Source organism: Octopus bimaculoides, chromosome 5, assembly GCF_046866305.1.
Source record: "Octopus bimaculoides isolate indiv1 chromosome 5, ASM4686630v1, whole genome shotgun sequence".
In the NCBI taxonomy this organism is placed as follows: Eukaryota; Metazoa; Mollusca; class Cephalopoda; order Octopoda; family Octopodidae; genus Octopus; species Octopus bimaculoides.
In genome coordinates, this window is record NC_142932.1 from 93808058 (window position 1) to 93829725 (window position 21668).

The 21668-nt window shown below is 44.2% G+C and overlaps 1 protein-coding gene and 2 pseudogenes across 1 annotated transcript in view; 2 read left to right on the forward strand and 1 right to left on the reverse strand.

Annotated features, from left to right (window-relative positions):
* Positions 1-21668, reverse strand: part of LOC106879152 (thymocyte nuclear protein 1) — a 61712-nt gene that overhangs the window by 13376 nt on the left and 26668 nt on the right. Inside the window, exons 3-5 of the mRNA XM_089352647.1 lie at positions 5640-5708; positions 723-818; positions 230-291 (exon numbers count right to left, since the gene is read on the reverse strand). Coding sequence (XP_089208773.1) covers positions 230-291; positions 723-818; positions 5640-5708 — 227 coding nt within the window. The remainder of the gene's footprint in view (positions 1-229; positions 292-722; positions 819-5639; positions 5709-21668) is intronic.
* Positions 8098-9601, forward strand: LOC149135644 (large subunit ribosomal RNA; annotated as a pseudogene).
* Positions 9606-12778, forward strand: LOC149135645 (large subunit ribosomal RNA; annotated as a pseudogene).

Consider the following 21668-nt stretch of genomic DNA (forward strand, 5'->3'; position numbering starts at 1 on the left):
GATAGAATAAGTACTAGGCTGAAAAAAATAAGTCCTGCAGTCAATTTATTTGACTAAAATCCCTTCAAGGCAGTGCTCCAGCATGGCCACAGTCAAATGACTGAAACAAGTTAAAAAATAAGAAAAAAGAAGAAAAAAAACGAATATAACCTCATACAACTAGACATATACAAGGCATTAATGAAACTGAGATCAAAGACATTGTTAAAAATTATAAATTTAGCTATACTTGTCATAATGTGGGTCCTTTTTATCAAATGCTGTGTGATCGGGATAACTTTCTTTGACAACCTGAAAAAAAAGAAGGAAATAAACAAGAAATCATAGTTTCTTCTTGCCTTCATTTCTCTATTCTGTTATACTGCAGAGGATTTACTGAAAACAATATTAGTTGAGATTGTAGGGAGTTCATTGTTTTAAAATATTATCAGTTATAAAAATGTAATGAATAGTTCACAAGTGAATTAGAGGACATGTTCTTTAATATGTATGGACAGTAAAAATAATTTACAGTACAATTAATAGCTATTTATAATGCAAACTTGAATGCTTAGAAACAGAGTTATGATGGGATTATAAATTGCTTATTTCTGAGGTGGGTTGGGCAGGTTTGTAAATTTAGATATGTATTATTTTAATAAAAATCTAGGGTGAAATAAGGCAACAGTTACAGAATAGTATTAGATGAAACAGAAACTGAGATTATTATCAATAACACTGACCTCACAGATGCCAGCAATTCCAGGAATTTTACAATTACTATGATAAAAAAATACTTTATGCTCAACTTTCATCTGATCTTTCATAAAATTTCTAGCCTACAAAAGACAAAAGGAAAATAAGGATAAATTCACTAAATTAAAATGTATGCATTATAGGAAATAATGTCGGTGTTTTTTTTTGACTTTATTATTTATTTTTTAATAGTATAACCAGGAATTGTAGCAATGCTATGGAGTAAATGGTTGAAGAAATAAAATGTGTGGCTGTATAAATATGTACATGTCATTTTTTAAGCCAGATATAGTTAGTAACAGTTTGTGCTCTGTTTGTGATGTGAACTGTCAATCATGAAGCAACTTATAGAATTTCTATAGTTAGAGCTGATGATACTTCGTTAGTCTGGCAGGTAGTGGTTTCAGTTTAATAGAGAAATCATTTGCAAATCATGCACTGCCTTTGAAATAATGTTGTACTAAAGAATTAAAGACATCACTAGCAAAAAGTATGTTGGCATTTAAATTATACCATGTGAGTAACAAAAAAAAAATGTCATTTTCTTCAGATGTCATCTAAAGTTTACTGGCATTGATCAGTTCACTGGAATGTAAAACAAACAAAAAAAAACAAACAAAACAATAAAATTATGTTAAACAAAGTTTAATGGATGCAAATGTCCAGAGTAAAGGAGTGATATCAGTATAATCATGTCATCAGTATAATCAGTATAATCATGTCCATAAAGCATTGTAACAGCTGCAGAAAAGAAGTAGTTGCATTAGGTAAAAATAACATTTATTGCCCTTAACAATATAGCACAAACAGTAGACCTTCCAAACAAAAAGAAAATGTCTTTAATTTGTTGTAAAATACAATTTAAATGAAAGCAATGAAAACCATTTAGATAGAGCTTTTGCTTCATTGCAGTACATTTGATAATAACCTGTTGATTGACTTAAAGAAGTTCTTAACTGGTTTGTAAAACAAGAAAAGATAAGAGACGAGTCCGGAAAGTAAGCAATTTGCCAGTGTTTTGCAAAATGAAAATTAGGAGTGTAAAGTATTCTGGAATGCAAAGCAGTGTATCGGTAATGAAGCAGCACATTTACTCTTATGGGCATGAAGGAGTAGACACGGAAATACTAAGATGAGAGCTTACAGATTGAGAAGTAGATTTGGCAGAGAGACGAATGTCAAGTCGACTCGTAAGAGTGGTCAGCCGCTGAAACTCACAGGCATATGGTTAAAATAGCTGTTGAGGATATAAAGACACCAGCATCATACAGTCTGTTTTACACTCAGAGAGAGAATCCCTATATTACTAGCAGCAGCAATGGCTCTCTGAGCATTTTCCACCCTGCTAGTAATATTTGGATTCTCTCTCTGAATGTATGATGCTGGTGTGCAATGATGCACAGGAAAGAAATATGAACATTGAATGTGGAGGCTGGAAAGAAATGAGGTGAGCATGCTCCACTGGATGTGCAATGTTAATGTGCATAAACAATGACGAACAAATAAACTGAGAGAAAAAGTGGTTATGATGGGAATTGAAGGTAGTGTACAAGAGAGGAAACCGAAATAGCAGATATGAAATATGTGTTGAGGAAGACACTTGGGTAAAGATGTGCTAAATGATTCATAGATAGAACTTACAAAAGAAGAATAATGAAGACAGGGGAATGGTGTCCAGCCTCATGAAGGGGACAAAGTATTACAAGTGGAGAACCAGGCAGCCTGTCTAACCCTTTTGATACCAACCCACCCAAGACAATCCCTGATTTTCTGATACACACTGCCTGTTTTGAAGTGATCTAAATTAAAACATTCCATCAAAATTTCATGCTAATTTACATTCCAAACATTAGCTTAACCCTTTAGTGTTTAGACTAGCCAAAACCAGGGGAAAATTATTCTCCTTTGTTTGAACTGGCCAAATCTGGCCATATCTGATTCCTCTATGAAATCATTAAAAAAATAAACAAATCACATTATTGAATTCTCGTAGCTTTGAGATAATGCAAGACAAAGCCAGTCTTTCCTGCATTTATTCAAATAAAAATATGGTGAAATTTCTGAGACTTCCTGGTTTTTTTCAACATTTGAAGAGAAGTGCATATCTTAATTTTTAACGATATGGCATTAGCAAGTAGCGATTCCAACTTTGAAGATTTTACTCTTGATGATGTACACAATATAAAGGAAGGGCATCCAGCTGTAGAAACTCTGCCAAATCAGATTGGAGCCTGGTGTAGCCATCTGGTTCACCAGTCCTCAGTCAAATCGTCCAACCCATGCTAGCATGGAAAGCGGACGTTAAACGATGATCATGATGCATACATACATATATATACATATATACATACATATATATACATACATACATACATATATATAATACATATATATACATACATACATACATGTGAATGCCAAAGGAAGTTATTTTTGTATACCTTTCTTAATTCCAAAAGAAGGAAATGTAGTGAAGTTGTAATATGTTAACAGCAGAAAATCTCCGTACATTATAATGAGAAATTGAAAGAGAAAGACAATGCTTAATTCTACACATGCGTGAAACATGGGACGAAAGTGAAAACGACCTTAAAATTGTACATGACCTCATTTCTGGAGTTCTCAGCGTCCCCTTTTCTCCCACTTCCCCCTCTCTTTGTGTTGCTCTCTTTCACCTTTACCTAAAGAACATATAGTATCAATTTTGTGCTGGATTTCTTTCACTTTCAACTATAGAACATACATAGGATATGAAACATCAGTATCTGTCTCTCACCCGCTATCCATCTTTCAACTTCTATAGAAGCTTGTTTTCTGTCTGTTTCTTTCTTTTTCTCATTCTGCGTTTTACTCAGTCATTCCGTAAAAATAAGATGTGTGTACGGGTGGACATACACCTAAATTATTTGGTAAAAATGAAATTGAGTATGCTTATTTCTTAGTATTTGAACTGTTAGAGTAATTTTCGCAATTTATCCAGTACATGGAGAAAGCCTTTGACAGGGTCCCCCATTCCCTTATCTGGTGGTCAATGAGGAAACTAGGGATAGATGAATGGTTAGTGAGGGCTGTGCGAGCCATGTACAGGGACACTGTCAGTAAGGTGAGGGTTGGCAACGAGTACAGTGAAGAATTCCGGGTAGAGGTAGGGGTCCACCAAGGTTCAGTCCACAGCCCCCTCCTACTTATCATAGGCAATAACATAGGAATTCAAGACAGGATGCCCCTGGGAGCTCCTCTATGCTGACTTGCACTAATTACTGAGACACTATCAGAACTAGAGGAGAAGTTTCAAGTGTGGAAGCAAGGATTAGAATCGAAGGGCCTTAGAGTCAATCTAGCTAAAACCAAAGTCCTAATAAGTAGGAAGGTAGACAAACCACAAACCCCTTCAGGTAGATGGCCCTGCTCGATCTGTAGAAAAGGTGTAGGTAGAAACTTTATAAGATATCAAAGGAAGGCTAACTAGGAAGATAGTTTTTGTATGTGGCAGGTGCTCAGGAGCAATAAACACTGAAAATGTGCAGAGAACAACTTCTGACACATTCCAGGAAGAAAAACTAGAAGTAGTTGATAGCTTCCGTTACCTAGGTTGTGTCTGGAGAGAGTCATTCTCTTTTAGTGCCTTATAATTTAACACGCTCACCAGTAAAATTTTCCTTGCATCTTGAAACCTTTTCAATAATTTTAACTGTCAAAACTATTGAAAAGGTTGCAAGATGCAACGAAAATTTTAGAAAAATAAAAAAGAAATATGTGGAAATTTTAACAGTGAGTGTGTTAAATTATAAGGCACTAAAAGAGAATGACTCTCCCCAGACACAACAGTATATATACATAAATGTATACATATATATATATATATATATATATATATATATAATAACATCGAAAAATACCTTAGAACTGAGAAACCAGATTCGAAATTTCCCCAAGACACCTGATGTAGGCTAGTGGGTATATCAGCCGAAACGTTGTGTTAACAACAAACAAGATGAGGACAAATATCCGTCAAATGTAAATAATGCTGGCTTATATATGCACCCCATTCTGCAGTTTGAGTAACTTTCAATGCCAAAGTTTGGTACAAGACCTTCCAGGATTTTCCTGATGTATATCACTCCATATCTTTCCTGCCTTTGTTCTAGAGAAAAGAGTTTTCAGTCTTTCACAGTAACTAATAGATTGCATTGAAATGATTTTCCCTGTGTAGCTTCATTTGGTGTATTTGAGTTCCTCCGTGAAATTTATATTGTGTAGTGACCATAGTTGGGAGTAGTAGTCCAAGTGGCTGAGGATGTATGTCCCCTCCAAAGGACCATGAATGTCACCTTTTGTTTTGTATGTTGGGAGGGTCTATCCAGCTAGCTGTGTGCATTTTATTACCAAATTGGTAAAATGTATTGGCCCAGGGTGGATTACAATCCCAGAACATAAATCAATGTGTGACCTGGGTATTGACATGAGTGATGATACCTCTTTCCAAGTGCATATTACATAGATGATGACAAAGTACAAACAGATGGCTCGATGAACCAGAGAGAAGAATTCCATGATGTTTCCTTCTCTCTGGTTTTGAAGATGTGTGTATGTGTTTGTACGTGTGCATGTGTGCATGCAAGCATGCATGCATGTATGTACAGGAAGGAAATATAGCATATATTCAAAATATTTCAGGAAAAGGAAAATAGTCAGAGTAGCTTGTCAATGGAGATATTTTGTGTGTGTGTGTGTGTGTGTATAGAGAGAGAGCGAGGGAAGGAGGGAGGGAAATGTTATAGCACATATGCAAATATTCCAGGAAAGGCAAAATAGTCAGAGCAGCTTGTCAATGGATTGTCAAGAATGAATGAATTTTAAAATTCTAAAATAAAACTATGCAAATCAAAAATAAATTAACAAACCTGATAATTCCGAACTCCGTCCCAGCATGCAGTTTTGTTTGGTGAATTTTTCAAATCATTCAGGCTGAACTGAAATACAAGGGGTAAAATTATAATTTTGTATTAGAGGAAATTGAGTTTGTAAAATATTGTCACACTCTCGGAGTGGTTGGCGTTAGGAAGGGCATCCAGCTGTAGAAACTCTGCCAGATCAGATTGGAGCCTGGTGCAGCCATCTGGCTCGCCAGTTCTCAGTCAAACCGTCCAACCCATGCCAGCATGGAAAGTGAATGTTAAACAATGATGATGATGATGATGATGATGAACATTTTTTAATACTAATAGTGCTCTATATGAAGACATGTTATTCTGGAGGTGCCTTAGTTTTGTATCAACTATTTCATAAATTGAACAAACTAGAAAGGAAAAGAATGCACAACACTCCAGCAATGAGTTTTAGAAACTGAAAGAAATCCAATAAGATATAAAGGAATAATAGGAAATGTGAAACATTATCATGATCATCATGTAGCATCTGCTTTCCATGCTGGCATGGGTTAGACAGTTTGACTAAATTCCTAGCAATCAAAGCTGTCTGAATTTTTTTCTGTCAAATGCAGTGGAGGAAGATTTTGTGATTAGCAATAACCTTAGAAATTTTTGTCGGTTTTGCACTGCATTAATATGACGGAACCATACTTTTTTTAATGGAAAATCAAGGCTGGCATGGTTGAATGAACAGTCTAGTGACAAAGGTTATCTAAATTTAATCTGTCGAGTGGTAGAGTGGACAGGAGTTGTTCCTATGTAGCCTAGTAGCTGAATAGCTATGGTGTGTGCCTATGTACGCAGCTATCAAATTTTGCTATTAAATGTCATTTTGCTTCTCATTCAACCCTTATGTACATTTAGAATCTACCAGCTAGCAGTCATGATTATGTTCAAAGTTTAGGTTGTTAGCTGTATAAATTCATCATGTAAGCTATATATATATATATATATATATATATATATATATATATATATATATATATATATATATATATATATATATATATATGTATATATGTATGTATGTATGTATATATATATATATATATATATATATATATATATATATATATATATATATATATATATATATATATATATATATATATATATATATATATATATATTGTAAAGGCACATAGCTCAGTGGTTAGAGCGTCGGGCTCACAATAATGAAGTGGTGAGTTCAATTCCTGGACTGGGTTGTGTGTTGTGTTCCTGAGCAAGACACTTTATTTCACATTGCTCCAGTTCACTCAGCTGTAGAAATGAATTGCAACATCAATGATGCCGCCTTTCCCTTGGATAACATTGGTGGCATGGAGAGGGGAAGCTGGTATGCATAGGTGACTACTGGTCTTCCACAAACAACCTTGCCAAGACTTATGCCTTGGAAAGTAACTTTCCAGGTGCAAGCCCGTGCTGTCGCAATCGTTTCGGAGCGGCCGCTCGCTCGCTCGGTGGGAGTCGTCGTCCTCGTCGTCGGAGGCTACTGTTGTAGCGGAAGAAGGGAAAAGCAGCTGTCCCCGCCTACCCGCTGCACTTCGGCCGCGCGTCGTCCTTCTCGTCCGACCCGTCCGTCTTCTCCGTGTCTCGCGCGGCGGCAGCAGCAGCAGCCAGAAACCGCCTCGCTTCTTCAACCCGCACCCGCACCGGAGCCCGTCCTTCCGCAGCGGCCCGGTGTGCGGCAGTCGGATCGCAAACCGTTTCTACTCGGCGAACCGTTTCTACAGCAGAGCGGCGGATTAGGACGCGTAACGTACGTACGAACGAACGGCCACCGCAGCAGCAGCAGCCTCCTGCTCGTCCGCCAGCCCGGAGAGAAAGTTCAAGAGACCGTGAAACCGCCTAGGGGTAAACGGGTAGGACCGCTCACCGCGATCGGACTCAGTCCTCTGCCACTTTCACCCCGCCTAAGGCGCTGTCGTCGCCGCCGAACGCGCCTGCGGCGGCCGCTCGTTTCCGCGGGCGGTCGTCTGCCGCCTCGTCGGTGCTCGATTTCCGGGGCGCCGGCATCCGACGCACTTCCCCTCCGATCCGTCGTTGCGACCAGATCCCATCAGGCCGGTAGGCGAGCGGCGTCCGCAGGTCGCAGATGAGCGCCCCGGCGTCCGGAACTCGCTCGTGCGGGGACTGGCGTCGGGATCCACGCGCTTCTCTCGACCGGGCCCGTCGCTCCACGAAAGCGCAGGCACGGCTAACCGACGGAGACGGGCTAACGCACCTCGCCCTCAGCAAGCACAACGCAGCGAGTCGCGAAAGCGACGCGGCCGCCCGCCTGCTCCTTCTTCTTCTTCTCGCTCCTCGTCTTCGCGTGGTGCTGCAGGAGCGGTTGTTGGAGGAGTCGGCGGGATCGCCCGAAAAGCCGCCCACTGCCGCCAGTTAGCGACGAGCATCGGCAACCTACCCAACCCGTCTTGAAACACGGACCAAGGAGTCCCAGTCGACTGCGAGTCGTTGGAGCCTTTCACTTCGCGAACTCCGACGGCACAGCGAAAGCGAGAACGTGACACGTCGCCGCTCGGGGGAAGGGAGTTGGGTCGCTCCCGCAGCCGCCGTGGTCGTCTTCTCGTCGGTTGCAGCGGTGGTGGCGGCTCGCTTCTTTTTTTTAACACATGGCGTTTCGAAGCATTGTTCCCGGGTCGGGCCCACGCGTTCGCACTCGAAAGCGCGCGTTCCCGCTCCGACTCAGGTGTAGCAGGCGGCCGGGGACCCAAAAGATGGCGATCCACGCCCCGTCGGGACGAAGCCAGAGGAAACTCTGGTGGAAGTCCGAAGCGCCTCTGACGTGCAAATCGATCGTCGGAACCGGGTGTAGGGGCGAAAGACCAATCGAGCCGTCTAGTAGCTGGTTCCCTCCGAAGTTTCCCTCAGGATAGCTGGCGCCAGCGGGAGAACGACACGCAATTCCATCCGATAAAGCGAACGACTGGAGGCCCCGGGGACGTTGACGGCCTCGATCTACTCTCGAACTCGGAACGGGCGAAACGGGCCGCTCCTCTCCCGAACGGAGGCGGCCGTTTACGAATCGTTCGGATTTATTTTGCGCGATTCTAGCGACGAATGCATGGTGCCAAGTGGGCCACTTTTGGTAAGCAGAACTGGTGATGTGGGATGAACCGAACGTCCGGCTAAGGTGCCCTAGGCTTCGCCCATTAGATCCCCGAAAGGGTGTCGGTCGATATAGACAGCAGGACGGTGGCCACGGAAGTCGGAATCCGCTCAGGAGTGTGTAACAACTTACCTGCCGAATCGACCGGCCCTGAAAATGGATGGCGCTGGAGCGAGCGAGCGATGCCGGACCGGCCGGGCGACAGGTTGCGCGATCGCCGGCGAGGCGACTTTCCGATGCCTGGTCGAGTAGGACGGCGCCGCGGCGTGCATAGAAGCCGTGGGCGCGAGCCCAGGTGAAGCCGACCGCTGGTGCAGATCTCGGTGGTAGTAGCAAATATTCGAACGAGACCTTCGAAGACAGAAGTGGAGAAGGGTTCCATGCCAACGGCGGTCGAGCACCGGTCAGTCGGTCCTAAGAAGTGGGCGAAAGCTTCCACGAAAGGCGCCGGATCTGTCACGAAAGCGAAAGTAGCAATAGTAGCAAATATAGCAGCAGTTGCGGCCGGCCTCGCATCGAAAGGGTATCGGGTTAATATTCCCGAACCCGAACTCGGAGAGTGCCCGTCCGGCGGCGGGAACTCGGCGCACCGCTCCTAGCAGCACGTTTGTCATCGAAGCCGGCGGCCGGGCGAAGCAGCGGCAACGCAAGCGAGCCCGGAGACGTCGCCGGGAGCCCCCCGAAGAGTTCTCTCTTCTTCGTAAAGGACCGCGTCCGTGGAATCGGCTCGTCCGGAGATACGGATATGGTACCTGTAGAGCGCGCGGCGGTTTCATACGGGGCGCAGTGGGTGCGAACAACACGGCTCCACACCCGGGACGCCGTGGAGCGACACAGCTTCGGGCTCACTGTCGCGTCGGTGCGCGCGGCCCTCGGTTCCCGCCTCGCGTGGGGTCGTGCGGTCATCGCACCGCGACGCGCGCCAGGCGTTCGGCCGGCGGCGAACGGTTGACTCGGAACTGGTACAGACCTGGGGAATCCGACTGTCGAATTAAAACAGAGCATCGCGTAGCCGGCCGAGCCGCACAGACGCGATGTGATTTCTGCCCAGTGCTCTGAATGTCAAAGTGAAGAAATTCAACCAAGCGCGGGTAAACGGTGAGAGTAACTATGACTCTCTTGACCTCGGCAGGTGGGAGACCACCGAGGTTGCCACTGGTCTTTCGTATTTCGCTTCGATTTTCGTAGGTGTGTAACGCCTCGCCGGTTCGGAGGGTGCACAGCCACGCATATCCCCTCCATGAGCTGTTGGCTTTGGGTGGATGCACTGCCCCTCGTTGGCTGGAAGATGCACCAGTGAGTTAAGGTGAAGGTATGTCTGCTGTCCCCAGACGAGGGTCAACTCCTGGAGATCATTTTGCCTATGTATTCATGGAAACTGCCGCCTGCGTGTCGCAATATATAAATAACTAATAAGTTCAAAAACATACGGTAGCCAGGGGCCGTATAAACTGGTGACCCCCAGGCGGGGTGGTGCCTGGAGGTCAAAGCCGGGCGTGTTGCCCATCTACGTCGGGCTCATTTTAGTCCTAACCTTTCTATCCACCCCGGCGGCGGATAAAGAGCCATATTTGCAGCCGGTTAATCAGTGGCTCACCTGACTGACTTTTACACTTAGATGATTTAACTGATTTCTCAATGATCGTCGCTGTGATCCTTTCTTGGGCTTTTTTTTTTGTTTTTTTTGTTTTTTATTTTGTTTTTTTTTTTACCCATAAAACAATCCGTTCCAGCTGTGATAGTTACGTAAACGGAAGAGTCGGCCGCGGTAGCGTCGGAGGGGGCTGTGGAATGGTATCAGCCGAAAAATAGCTGACAATAGATTGAACATACCAGTTGCCCCCTGGTGTGTAGAATGAGGAATGGGATGTCTAATGAGCGAGGTTACAGGTCGATCGAATGGAACGAGTGAACATACCAGACATTTTGACGGTATGTAGAAAGAAAGACTAGTAGTTCGATGAACGAAGTAATAAGATGAACGAATATGCCATATCGTCCCTATGGTATATCGACAAGAGATTCGATGAACGAAGTAACGAGTACACAGAAGGAAAGGAATGAACATACCTTATCGCCCCGATGGTGTGTTGAAAAGAAAGATGAGACATCCGTTAAACGAAGCAAGGAGTAGACCGAATGTGAAGCTTGAAGATACAGAGAAGATGGAAGATTGCCTGAAGCGTGAAAGAGAAGAATGAAATTTTGAAAAGACTGAATAAGAAGGCAGTAAATACCAGTCGCCCCGATGGTACTTCGATGGAAATATGATGCCGAAGCAGCAGCGAGGATGGTTGAAGAGATCAAGAAGATACCGACTTTGATACCCAAATCGAAAAATAAAATAAAGCACCTGGATAAGACAAAGACCCGTCGAAAAACAACGAAGAATATTTTAATATTTTTTTTTATCTGTTTTAATAGATGAGGTCATACCGAATGTGTTAAGGGCATGCTTACGACAATAAAGCATTGGCTCCTAGTGGGACCACCCACGTTAAAAACAGGGAATTAATGACAATATGTCAGCAAGAATCAAGTAGCCAAATGCCTCGTCATCTAATTAGTGACGCTCATGAACGGATCAACGAGATTCCCACTGTCCCTATCTACTGTCTAGCGAAACCACAGCCAAGGGAACGGGCTTGGACGGATCGGCGGGGAAAGAAGACCCTGTTGAGCTGGACTCTAGTCCGGTTTTGTGAGGGCACACGGTAGGCGTAGCATAGGCGGTAGCATTCGCGTTGCCCCGCGCGCCGGCCGCCGATACCGGCGGCGGTGGCGCACTTCGTCGACGTCGGTGGCCGTCGCGTCCGCGCTTCGGTCGTCGTCGTTGTGTCGCGCGCGTTTGCGACGATGAAAAACCGCCACTTCCGTAGTTTCCTCGGTCACTCGATGGAGAAGGGATCGGGCCGTCGCCGAGCGGCGGTTCATTATCTGGTGCATGTCGAGCGCCTTCGCGGGCGCCGGCGCAGCCGATGCGTGACCCTTAGTCGAGAACAGTGTCGGTCGGGGAGTTTGACTGGGGCGGTACGTCTGTCAAACGGTAACGCAGGTGTCCCAAGGCGAGCTCAGCGTGGACGGAAACCACACGTCGAGCAAAAGGGCAAAAGCTCGCTCGATCTCGATTTTCAGTACGAATACGGGCCGCGAAAGCGTGGCCCATCAATCCTTTCCGAACAGCGGCGAGCTATGCGTCCGCCGAGAGGTGTCAGAAAAGTTACCACAGGGATAACTGGCTTGTGGCGGCCAAGCGTTCGCAGCGATGTCGCTTTTTGATCCTTCGATGTCGGCTCTTCCTATCATTGCGAAGCAGAATTCGCAAAGCGTTGGATTGTTCACCCACTAACAGGGAACGTGAGCTGTGTTTAGACCGTCGTGAGAAAGGTTAGTTTTATCCTACCGATGCATCGCTCGTACGTGGCGCCCCGAGTCGCGAGCGGTCGGGGGCGGCGGCGTTCGGTTTTTGGCTGTGCACCTCGGTGCGCTTCCGGAGCCGACTACGCTTCTTCTTTCGGCTCTTACGGCCTTAGGTGGTTGCGCCGGCAACGTCAACTTGGCTACGGCTATCCCGTCAGAGCAACAGTTTGCGCGCTCGCTCGATAGAGCGGTGGTGCCAGGCTGCCTCTGAGCGATAATGGCTGAACGCCTCTAAGCCGGAACCGTAGCCGGACCCGAGTTGTTTTCCAAAAGCGTCTCAACCTCAAGGCGCATGCCTTAGCTCAGCGTTCGCCGTCCGCCCGTCGCGTTCACACGCGGCGAGCGGCAGCGTCGCCGGCGGAATTGCCATTTCGGGACGTCTGCGGCGGTGGTCTTTTTGTCCGGCCGCTCGCGAAGTCGTCGCCGACGTCCCTCCCCCCCCCACGACTTATTCGAAGAGATCGAGACGAAAAGGAACGCATGCATACGACTCGACTTGCCGTTCGGAGTGACGTGCTTAGTAGAGCAGCTACCACACTGCGATCTATTGAGTCTCTTCTCGAGAACGACACGATCCGCCCTTTCGAGGCGGGAGGACAGGCGGGGGGACTCTTGTAGCCGTGGCCGCAGCCGCCGCCGCCACCGCATATTCTCTTCTATATTGCGTGACGAGAGAAACGGCGAACCGATGGAGAGAGAGACCGAGACCGAGAGGAAGCGCGATGGAAAGGCCGACATGTCGGCTGCGATACGAGCCACGCGGCCGGTACCGTACCCGTGAGTTTGCGATCGAAAGCGCTGTCGGCCGGGAGTGTGTGTGTGTGTTACACGGCGGCCTAGGCGGACGAGAAAGAAGGAGAAGAAGCAGCAGGCCGAGCGAGTTGTGGCGGCAGCAGCAGCGAGAAGGAAGCCATCGAGCGATTGGGAGCGAGCAAAGAGAATGCGGACGCCTCGGCTGCGGACTGCCGCCGCCTAACCGCCGGCGCGATGGAAAGGCCGACGTGTCGGCTGCGATACGAGCCATGCGGCCGGTACCGTACCCGTGAGTTTGCGATCGAAAGCGCTGTCGGCCGGGAGTGTGTGTGTGTGTTACACGGCGGCCTAGGCGGACGAGAAAGAAGGAGAAGAAGCAGCAGGCCGAGCGAGTTGTGGCGGCAGCAGCAGCGAGAAGGAAGCCATCGAGCGATTGGGAGCGAGCAAAGAGAATGCGGACGCCTCGGCTGCGGACTGCCGCCGCCTAACCGCCGGCGCGATGGAAAGGCCGACGTGTCGGCTGCGATACGAGCCATGCGGCCGGTACCGTACCCGTGAGTTTGCGATCGAAAGCGCTGTCAGCCGGGAGTGTGTGTGTGTTACACGGCGGCCTAGGCGGACGAGAAAGAAGAAGCAGCAGGCCGAGCGAGGCATGGCGGTGGCAGCGAGAAGGAAGCCACCGAGCGATTGGGAGCGAGCAAAGAGAATGCGGACGCCTCGGCGGCGGACTACTGCCGCCGAACCGCCGGCGCGATAGAAAGGCCGACGTGTCGGCTGCGATACGAGCCACGCGGTCCATTTTCCATGTGGCGTTAGGAAGGGCATCCAGCTGTAGAAACTCCGCCAAATTAGATTGGAGCCTGGTGTTGCCATCCGGTTTCACCAGTCCTCAGTCAAATCGTCCAACCCATGCTAGCATGGAAAGCGGACGTTAAACGATGATGATGATGATGATAGTTGGATAGTTTGACAGGAGCTGGCCAGGTTCCATGTCTGTTCTGGCATGGTTTCTACAGCTGCATGCTCTTCCTAACACCAACCACTTTACAGAGTATACTGGGTGCTTTTCATGGGCACCAGCATCCATGAGCCCACATGGTTAGGAATGCTCAGCTGAAGAGGGATGCAGGAGACATGCCTGTGCGCAAAGTCAATCCCAATTTTACTTAGCTTGGCGTATTTTCTCAATCACAGCAAACTGCCAGGAGTCTCTGTCCCCTGTCATCCCCTCTGTGAGGCCCAACTTCTGAAGATTCTTTCTCACCACTTTGCCCCCACATCTTCCTGGGTCTTCCCTTTCCACAAATATATAAGATAATGCAAATGTATGCATACATACATACATACATACATACATACAAACATACAAAGTTCCTCTTGTGCTAGGTAATGCCAAACACACTTCTAGTAACTATTTCAAATAAACATATACAAATTTATTCCCTTTCATATATACCAGATATAATTCATAAACAGCCAGTCACTGATTTAATTCTGCAGTATATTCTTACAGTTGTTATGTTACTAATGACTGAAAAAGTTTTACTGGGACAGAATTGTGTTTGTCATTACTTGTAAAATGACAGGTGTTGTAACTGTTTTATAATCTAGTCTGCTGTGATAGCACACAAGTAGCCAACAAAGCAAAATGTATCACATGGTTCATTTCAATAAATTTCAAATGTCAGAGAAATTGCAGTATACCTGATTTCCATTTTAAACACACAGATGTGTGTGTGTGTGACATGTGAGTAGAACTCATGTCTGCAAATCTCGTGACATACTTAGATTGTTGAAAAAAATCAATAATAGGGCCCATCCAATGGATCCTCCTACCTACTACATATTAATATTTTATTTAAACAACCTAAAGGAAATAACCCATACCACCTGCAGTTTTTAGCGAAGTGGTCAATATTTGATTCTCATGATCAGCCAACCTGATTCTGCATGTCACTAGTCACAGTTTTGAACTGATAAACATTATTATTGCACTTCCTTCATTTGAATCTCTTCATTCATACATTTCTATACATAAATACTTTTTTGAATGCCAATTACTCCAATACTTACAGTTACACTTTATCCATGACAGAGGATAATTTTTTTTTTCCACAACGTATTTGGAGTGGTTTCATGCAGGCATATCGTGGCTTTGATCCTCGATTGCCAAATTTCGCTTAACATTTCAACAGCACTTTTCTCATGCTAAAACAATAATTTTTCTGTGAATGACAACCTCTGTTGCCAACTCCGACAACCACTCTCAACAACCTCCGACAATCTTTTTCACCTCCAAAAACCTCTCTTGCCAACCTTCAACAATCTCTCCCTCCTCCAGCGGACAGTTTTTCTACATTTTCATGACATAAAATACACCATTTGTGACACTTATAACGAAATGGCTTTCTTATATCAGAGTAATAAGGCATTTCAATAGAACATCTTTACCCCCAGGAATTACTGGGTACACCAGCTAGTGTGTGTGTGTGTGTATATATATATATATATATATATATATATACATATATAACATATATATACATATATACATATATAATATATATACATATATAATATATACACATATATATATATTCACGGTGGTGCATCAGCATGGCCGCAGCTCTGAGCTGAAACTTTGAAAAGAAAAAAAAAAAAGAAAAAAAAAAAATAATATATATATACATATATAATATATATAATATATATAATATCATCATCATCATCATCATCGTTTAACGTCCGCTTTCCATGCTAGCATGGGTTGGACGATTTGACTGAGGACTGGTGAAACCGGATGGCAACACCAGGCTCCAGTCTGATTTGGCAGAGTTTCTACAGCTGGATGCCCTTCCTAACGCCAACCACTCAGAGAGTGTAGTGGGTGCTTTTACGTGTCACCCGCACGAAAACGGCCACGCTCGAAATGGTGTCTTTTATGTGCCACCCGCACAAGCCAGTCCAGGGGCACTGGCAACGATCTCGCTCGAAAATCCTACAGGAGCCAGTCAGGCGGTACTGGCAACGGCCACGCTCAAAATGGTGCATCTCATGTGCCACCCGCACAAGAACCAGTCCAGGGGCACTGGCAACGATCTTACTTGGCTTGCCGGGTCTTCTCACGCACAGCCCATTTCCAAAGGTCTCGGTCCGTAGTCATCGCCTCGGTGAGGCCCAATGTACGAAGGTCTTGCCTCATATATACATATATACATATATACAACGTCAAATGGCCCGAAGGTCTCATACTCTCAGGAATGACTTATCGCAAGCAAGCACAGGTGGAATGCCTGCTCAACCTCACCAATGTCCTATTCATGGAGCAAACTGTTCTCAGACCAACTAGAGCGAATAACATTCTAGATCTCTGCTTCACAAACAATACGGACATCATTCATGATGTGAAAGTGACGCCGACACTAGTTTCGGATCATAACATAATAGAGCTGTCTATGTTTGGGCCAAAAGAAACCAGAGACATACAGCCTAAAGGAAGCACCCAAAATCTCTCCAATCTGAACTTCCACAAAGCGGACTGGAAATCGATTCAGAAAGAGATCCTCAGAGAGGATTGGCCAAAGTGTCTCTCCACACCAGACATTGACATGAAACTAGAATGTTTCATGTCTATTGTGCAAGCCATAAGCCAGAAATATGTCCCAGAGCACAAGGCCAAAACAAATAGGAACAAGATTCCAAGGGAGAGGAAGATCCTCATGAGACGACGGACAAAAGTTGCAAATTGACTCAACCAGCATCCCAAGAATGGCCAAAGGTCCCGCCTAAAAACGACACTGATGGAGATCGAAAAAAGGCTGCAACAATCCTATGTGAAGGAGAGAGCAGACAAAGAAGCCTGGGTTATAAAAAACATTAAGTCAAACCCAAAGGCCTTCTTTCATTACGCAAAAGAAACAGCCTCAGTACGCTGCAAGATTGGACTCCTCTTCCAAAAGGATGGCTCCCTCACAGACAGTCCAACTAGGATCAGTGAGGTATTGAATGAGCAATTCAAAAGTGTCTTCACCACTTCATTGGAGCACAGACAAGTGAACAAACCAGTGGACTTCTTTGCTATCTCCCCTATAACCAGTGAGGCAGTTACGATGGAATACATCAACATTAGCGAAGAAGATGTACTACTAGCTATACATGAAGTGGACACAAACTCAACTGCTGGCCCTGATTGTTTCCCAGCAATCCTCCTTAAATCGTGTAAGCATGCCCTGGCAAAACCCCTCCAGATCCTCTTCCAGAGCTTTCTCGCAAACGGAAGGAGGGAATAATATGCCCAATCCATAAAGGGGGAAGCAGAGCAGATGCCAAAAACTATAGGCCTATCTCTCTGACTTCACACATCAGCAAAGTCATGGAAAGGATAATCAGAGGAAAACTAATCGCATTCCTTGAAGAAAATAAATTGCTGAGTGATACCCAACATGGCTTTCGACCAGGTAGGAGCTGTCTGACCCAGCTCTTACAACATTACGACTGGGTGTTGAGGCAGTTACTCAACTCAAATGTGGACGTAATATACCTTGATTTTGCAAAAGCTTTTGACAAAGTGGATCATGGTGTGATATGGCAGAAACTGCGTGATCTTGGCATAGCTGGAAAACTTGGAGAGTGGTTACATGACTTTCTGAAAGATAGAAGTCAGGCAGTAGTGGCTAATGGAGCCACCTCTATGAAAACACAAATAATGAGCGGTGTTCCACAGGGCACTGTCTTAGGACCATTGCTTTTTATAGTCGCTCTCTCAGATATGCCTTCAAGTGCCCGGATAGCCACTCTTGCAAGCTACGCAGACGATACAAAAGTCTCGCAGAAAATACAGAACTCCAGTGATGTTGCACACCTGCAGCAGGAATTGGACTCAGTTTACAGATGGGCTGAGGGCAATAATATGCAGTTTAATGCTGAAAAATTCCAAGCCCTGCGCTACCAACGTCCAAAACTGAATATGAAACTTACAGAGTACACTGGTCCACAGGGAATTTCAATCCCAGAGCCTAAATCAGTGAGAGACCTGGGTATCGACATGAGTGATGATACCTCTTTCCAAGTGCACATTACCAGAATGGCAACAAAGTGCAGACGATTGGCTGGATGGATCCTGAGAACATTCAGAACCAGAGATAAGGAAACTATGATGATCCTCTAGAGGACATTCGTCCTCAGCCGCCTGGATTACTGCTCACAGCTGTAGTCACCCACCAGTCTGAAATTAACAGCAGACTTTGAAGCAATCCAGAGGAGATTCACAAAGAAGATTGTCTCTTTGCAACTGCTCAGCTACTGGGAAAGGCTGAAACAGCTAAGACTCTACTCCCTGGAGAGAAGGCGGGAGAGGTATGCAGTAATATACATCTGGAAGATCCTGGAAGGAATTGTGCCAAATTTTGGCATTGAAAGTTACACCAATGCCAGAACGGGACGACACTGCATAGTGCCAAAGATCCCAGCAATGCCATCGCGCTTCAGGACCAGTTACTGCAACAGCTTGGGATTCAGGGGCCCACAGCTTTTTAATATTCTCCCAAAGAGCCTGAGGAATCTGCACAAAGTAGATGTAGGAGTTTTTAAATCAAAGCTGGACCTCTTCCTATCGAGAGTCCCAGATGAACCTACCTCGCGGCAGGAGGTGCAAATGAGGGTTGCTAAATCAAACTCCATTCTTCACCAAGTACCACATATTGTAAGAGGCTCCCTGTAATAACAGTGTAGCAACATGGTGGTGCATTAGCATGGCCGCAGCTCTAAGCTGAAACTTTAAAAAAAAAAAAAAAAAATATATAATATATATAAAATATATATACTATACCGTAAATGCTCGAGTACAATCCGCATTTTTTCCCCAAAATTTAAAGGTCAAAATCCCTAGTGTGTTAAAAATGAAAAATATACGAGGTTAAAAATGAAAAATATTTTCTAAGCAATGTCCGAGTCACTATTTGCTGTCTGGCAATGTTTATTCAGACGCATTTTCTGATGTCGGGCGCAAAAATACCTTAAGCTAAGCCTGAAAGCAATGAAGTCATGAAAGAATCATCCATAACTTGCAGTAAGCAACATTTATTAAAATAAAAGTGTTGTATATTGTCTGCACTGGATGGTACTCAGGATGATGTTGTATGGAAAGATGAAATAAATGAAGGTGAATCTTCTGATGCTGACTATGAATCTGACGATGACGGAAATTTACACTACAATGATGCTGACATGCTTACAGAGGAACAAATGGGACAGTTATTTGATGCTGAAAGTGACGTTGAATTTGAAGGATTTGAATAAATGTTTTTTACTTTTGCTTTTGTAACTGATAGTGATAAATATGTAAAGGCAATTTACTTAATATTTATTTTTCACTGATGTTATTACTGTTATTTCTTTATTTTCTGCAAACAAAGTGCACAAAAAAGCTACACGTTTGTATAGTTATATATACAATAATAATAAAGAACATTACTGTATATATGTTTACAAAGCAAGGACGTTATATAGACATCCTTGACTCAAGTTAGAGATGGGGTGTGTATTATACACAAGGTTTAGGTTTTTCAGAGGTACAGCCCCCTAAAAATCCCTTGTGTATCATACTCAAGGTCGGACTATACATATATATACATATACATACATATATATACATACATATATATACATATATACACATACATATATATATATATATATACATATACATACATATATATACATATACATACATATATATACATATACATACATATATATATATATATATATATATACATATATACATATATATATATATACATACATATATACATATATACATATATATATATATATATACATACATATATACATACATATATATATATATATATATATACATACATATATATACATATATACATACATATATATATATACATACATATATACATACATATATATATATATACATACATATATACATACATATATATATATATACATACATATATACATACATATATATATATATACATACATATATACATACATATATATATATATACATACATATATACATATATATATATATACATATATATATATATATATATATATATATATATATATATATATATATATATATGCTGATGACCTTGCCCTAATTGCGGAGTCACTATCAGAACTAGAGGAGAAGTTTCAGGTGTGGAAGCAAGGTCTAGAATTGAAGGGCCTTAGAGTCAACCTAGCTAAAACCAAAATCCTAATAAGTAGGAAGGTAGATAAAACACAAACCCCTTCAGGTAGATGGCCCTGCTCAGTATGTAGAAAAGGAGTAGGTAGTAACTCTATAAGATGTACCCGGTGCAAGCTATGGACACATAAGAGGTGCAGCAACATCAAAGGCAGGTTAACTAGCAAGTTAGTTTTTGTTTGTGGCAGATGTTCAGGTGCAATAAAGACTGCAAACAAACAGGAAACAACTTCTATCTCATTCCAGGGTGAAAAACTAGAGGTAGTCGATAGCTTCCGCTATCTGGGCGACCAAGTTAGTAGTGGGGGTGGGTGCGCTGAAAGTGTAGCTGCTAGAATAAGAATAGCCTGGGCAAAGTTTAGAGAGCTCTTACCCCTGCTGGCGACAAAGGGACTCTCACTCAGAGTAAAAGGCAGACTGTATGACGCATGCGTACGAACAACCATGCTACATGGCAGTGAAACATGGGCTGTAACTGCTGAGGACATACGTAAGCTCGCAAGGAATGAAGCCAGTATGCTCCGTTGGATGTGTAATGTCAATGTGAATACCCGTCAGAGTGTAAGTATCTTGAGAGAAAAGCTGAACATTAGAAGCATCAGTTGTGGCGTGCAAGAGAGACGATTGCGCTGGTATGGACATGTGGTGAGAATGGAGGAGGATAGCTGCGTGAAAAAGTGCCACACCCTAACAGTTGAGGGAACCCGTGGAAGAGGTAGGCCCAGGAAGACCTGGGCTGAGGTGGTGAGGCAAGACCTTCGTACATTGGGCCTCACCGAGGCGATGACTACGGACCGAGACCTTTGGAAATGGGCTGTGCGTGAGAAGACCCGGCAAGCCAAGTAAGATCGTTGCCAGTGCCCCTGGACTGGTTCTTGTGCGGGTGGCACATGAGATGCACCATTTTGAGCGTGGCCGTTGCCAGTACCGCCTGACTGGCTCCTGTAGGATTTTCGAGCGAGATCGTTGCCAGTGCCCCTGGACTGGCTTGTGCGGGTGGCACATAAAAGACACCATTTCGAGCGTGGCCGTTTTCGTGCGGGTGACACGTAAAAGCACCCACTACACTCTCTGAGTGGTTGGCGTTAGGAAGGGCATCCAGCTGTAGAAACTCTGCCAAATCAGACTGGAGCCTGGTGTTGCCATCCGGTTTCACCAGTCCTCAGTCAAATCGTCCAACCCATGCTAGCATGGAAAGCGGACGTTAAACGATGATGATGATGATATATATATATATATATAAATACATATACATACATACATATAATCTGAGAGAGTTAGGGGGTGTGAATCTAACCCACTAAGGCATAATATCTATTCAATATACTGCTGGGAGGGTGCCCAATAATTATTACACTAGTGTTTTTACCAAGTGCAATAAATGGGTGTGGGTAAAAGGAAGTTTTAGTTTAAATTTATAGAGTAATAAGAAAATGGACGGGAATATGTGGTACTCATGAACTTGCAGACACTGTACTGT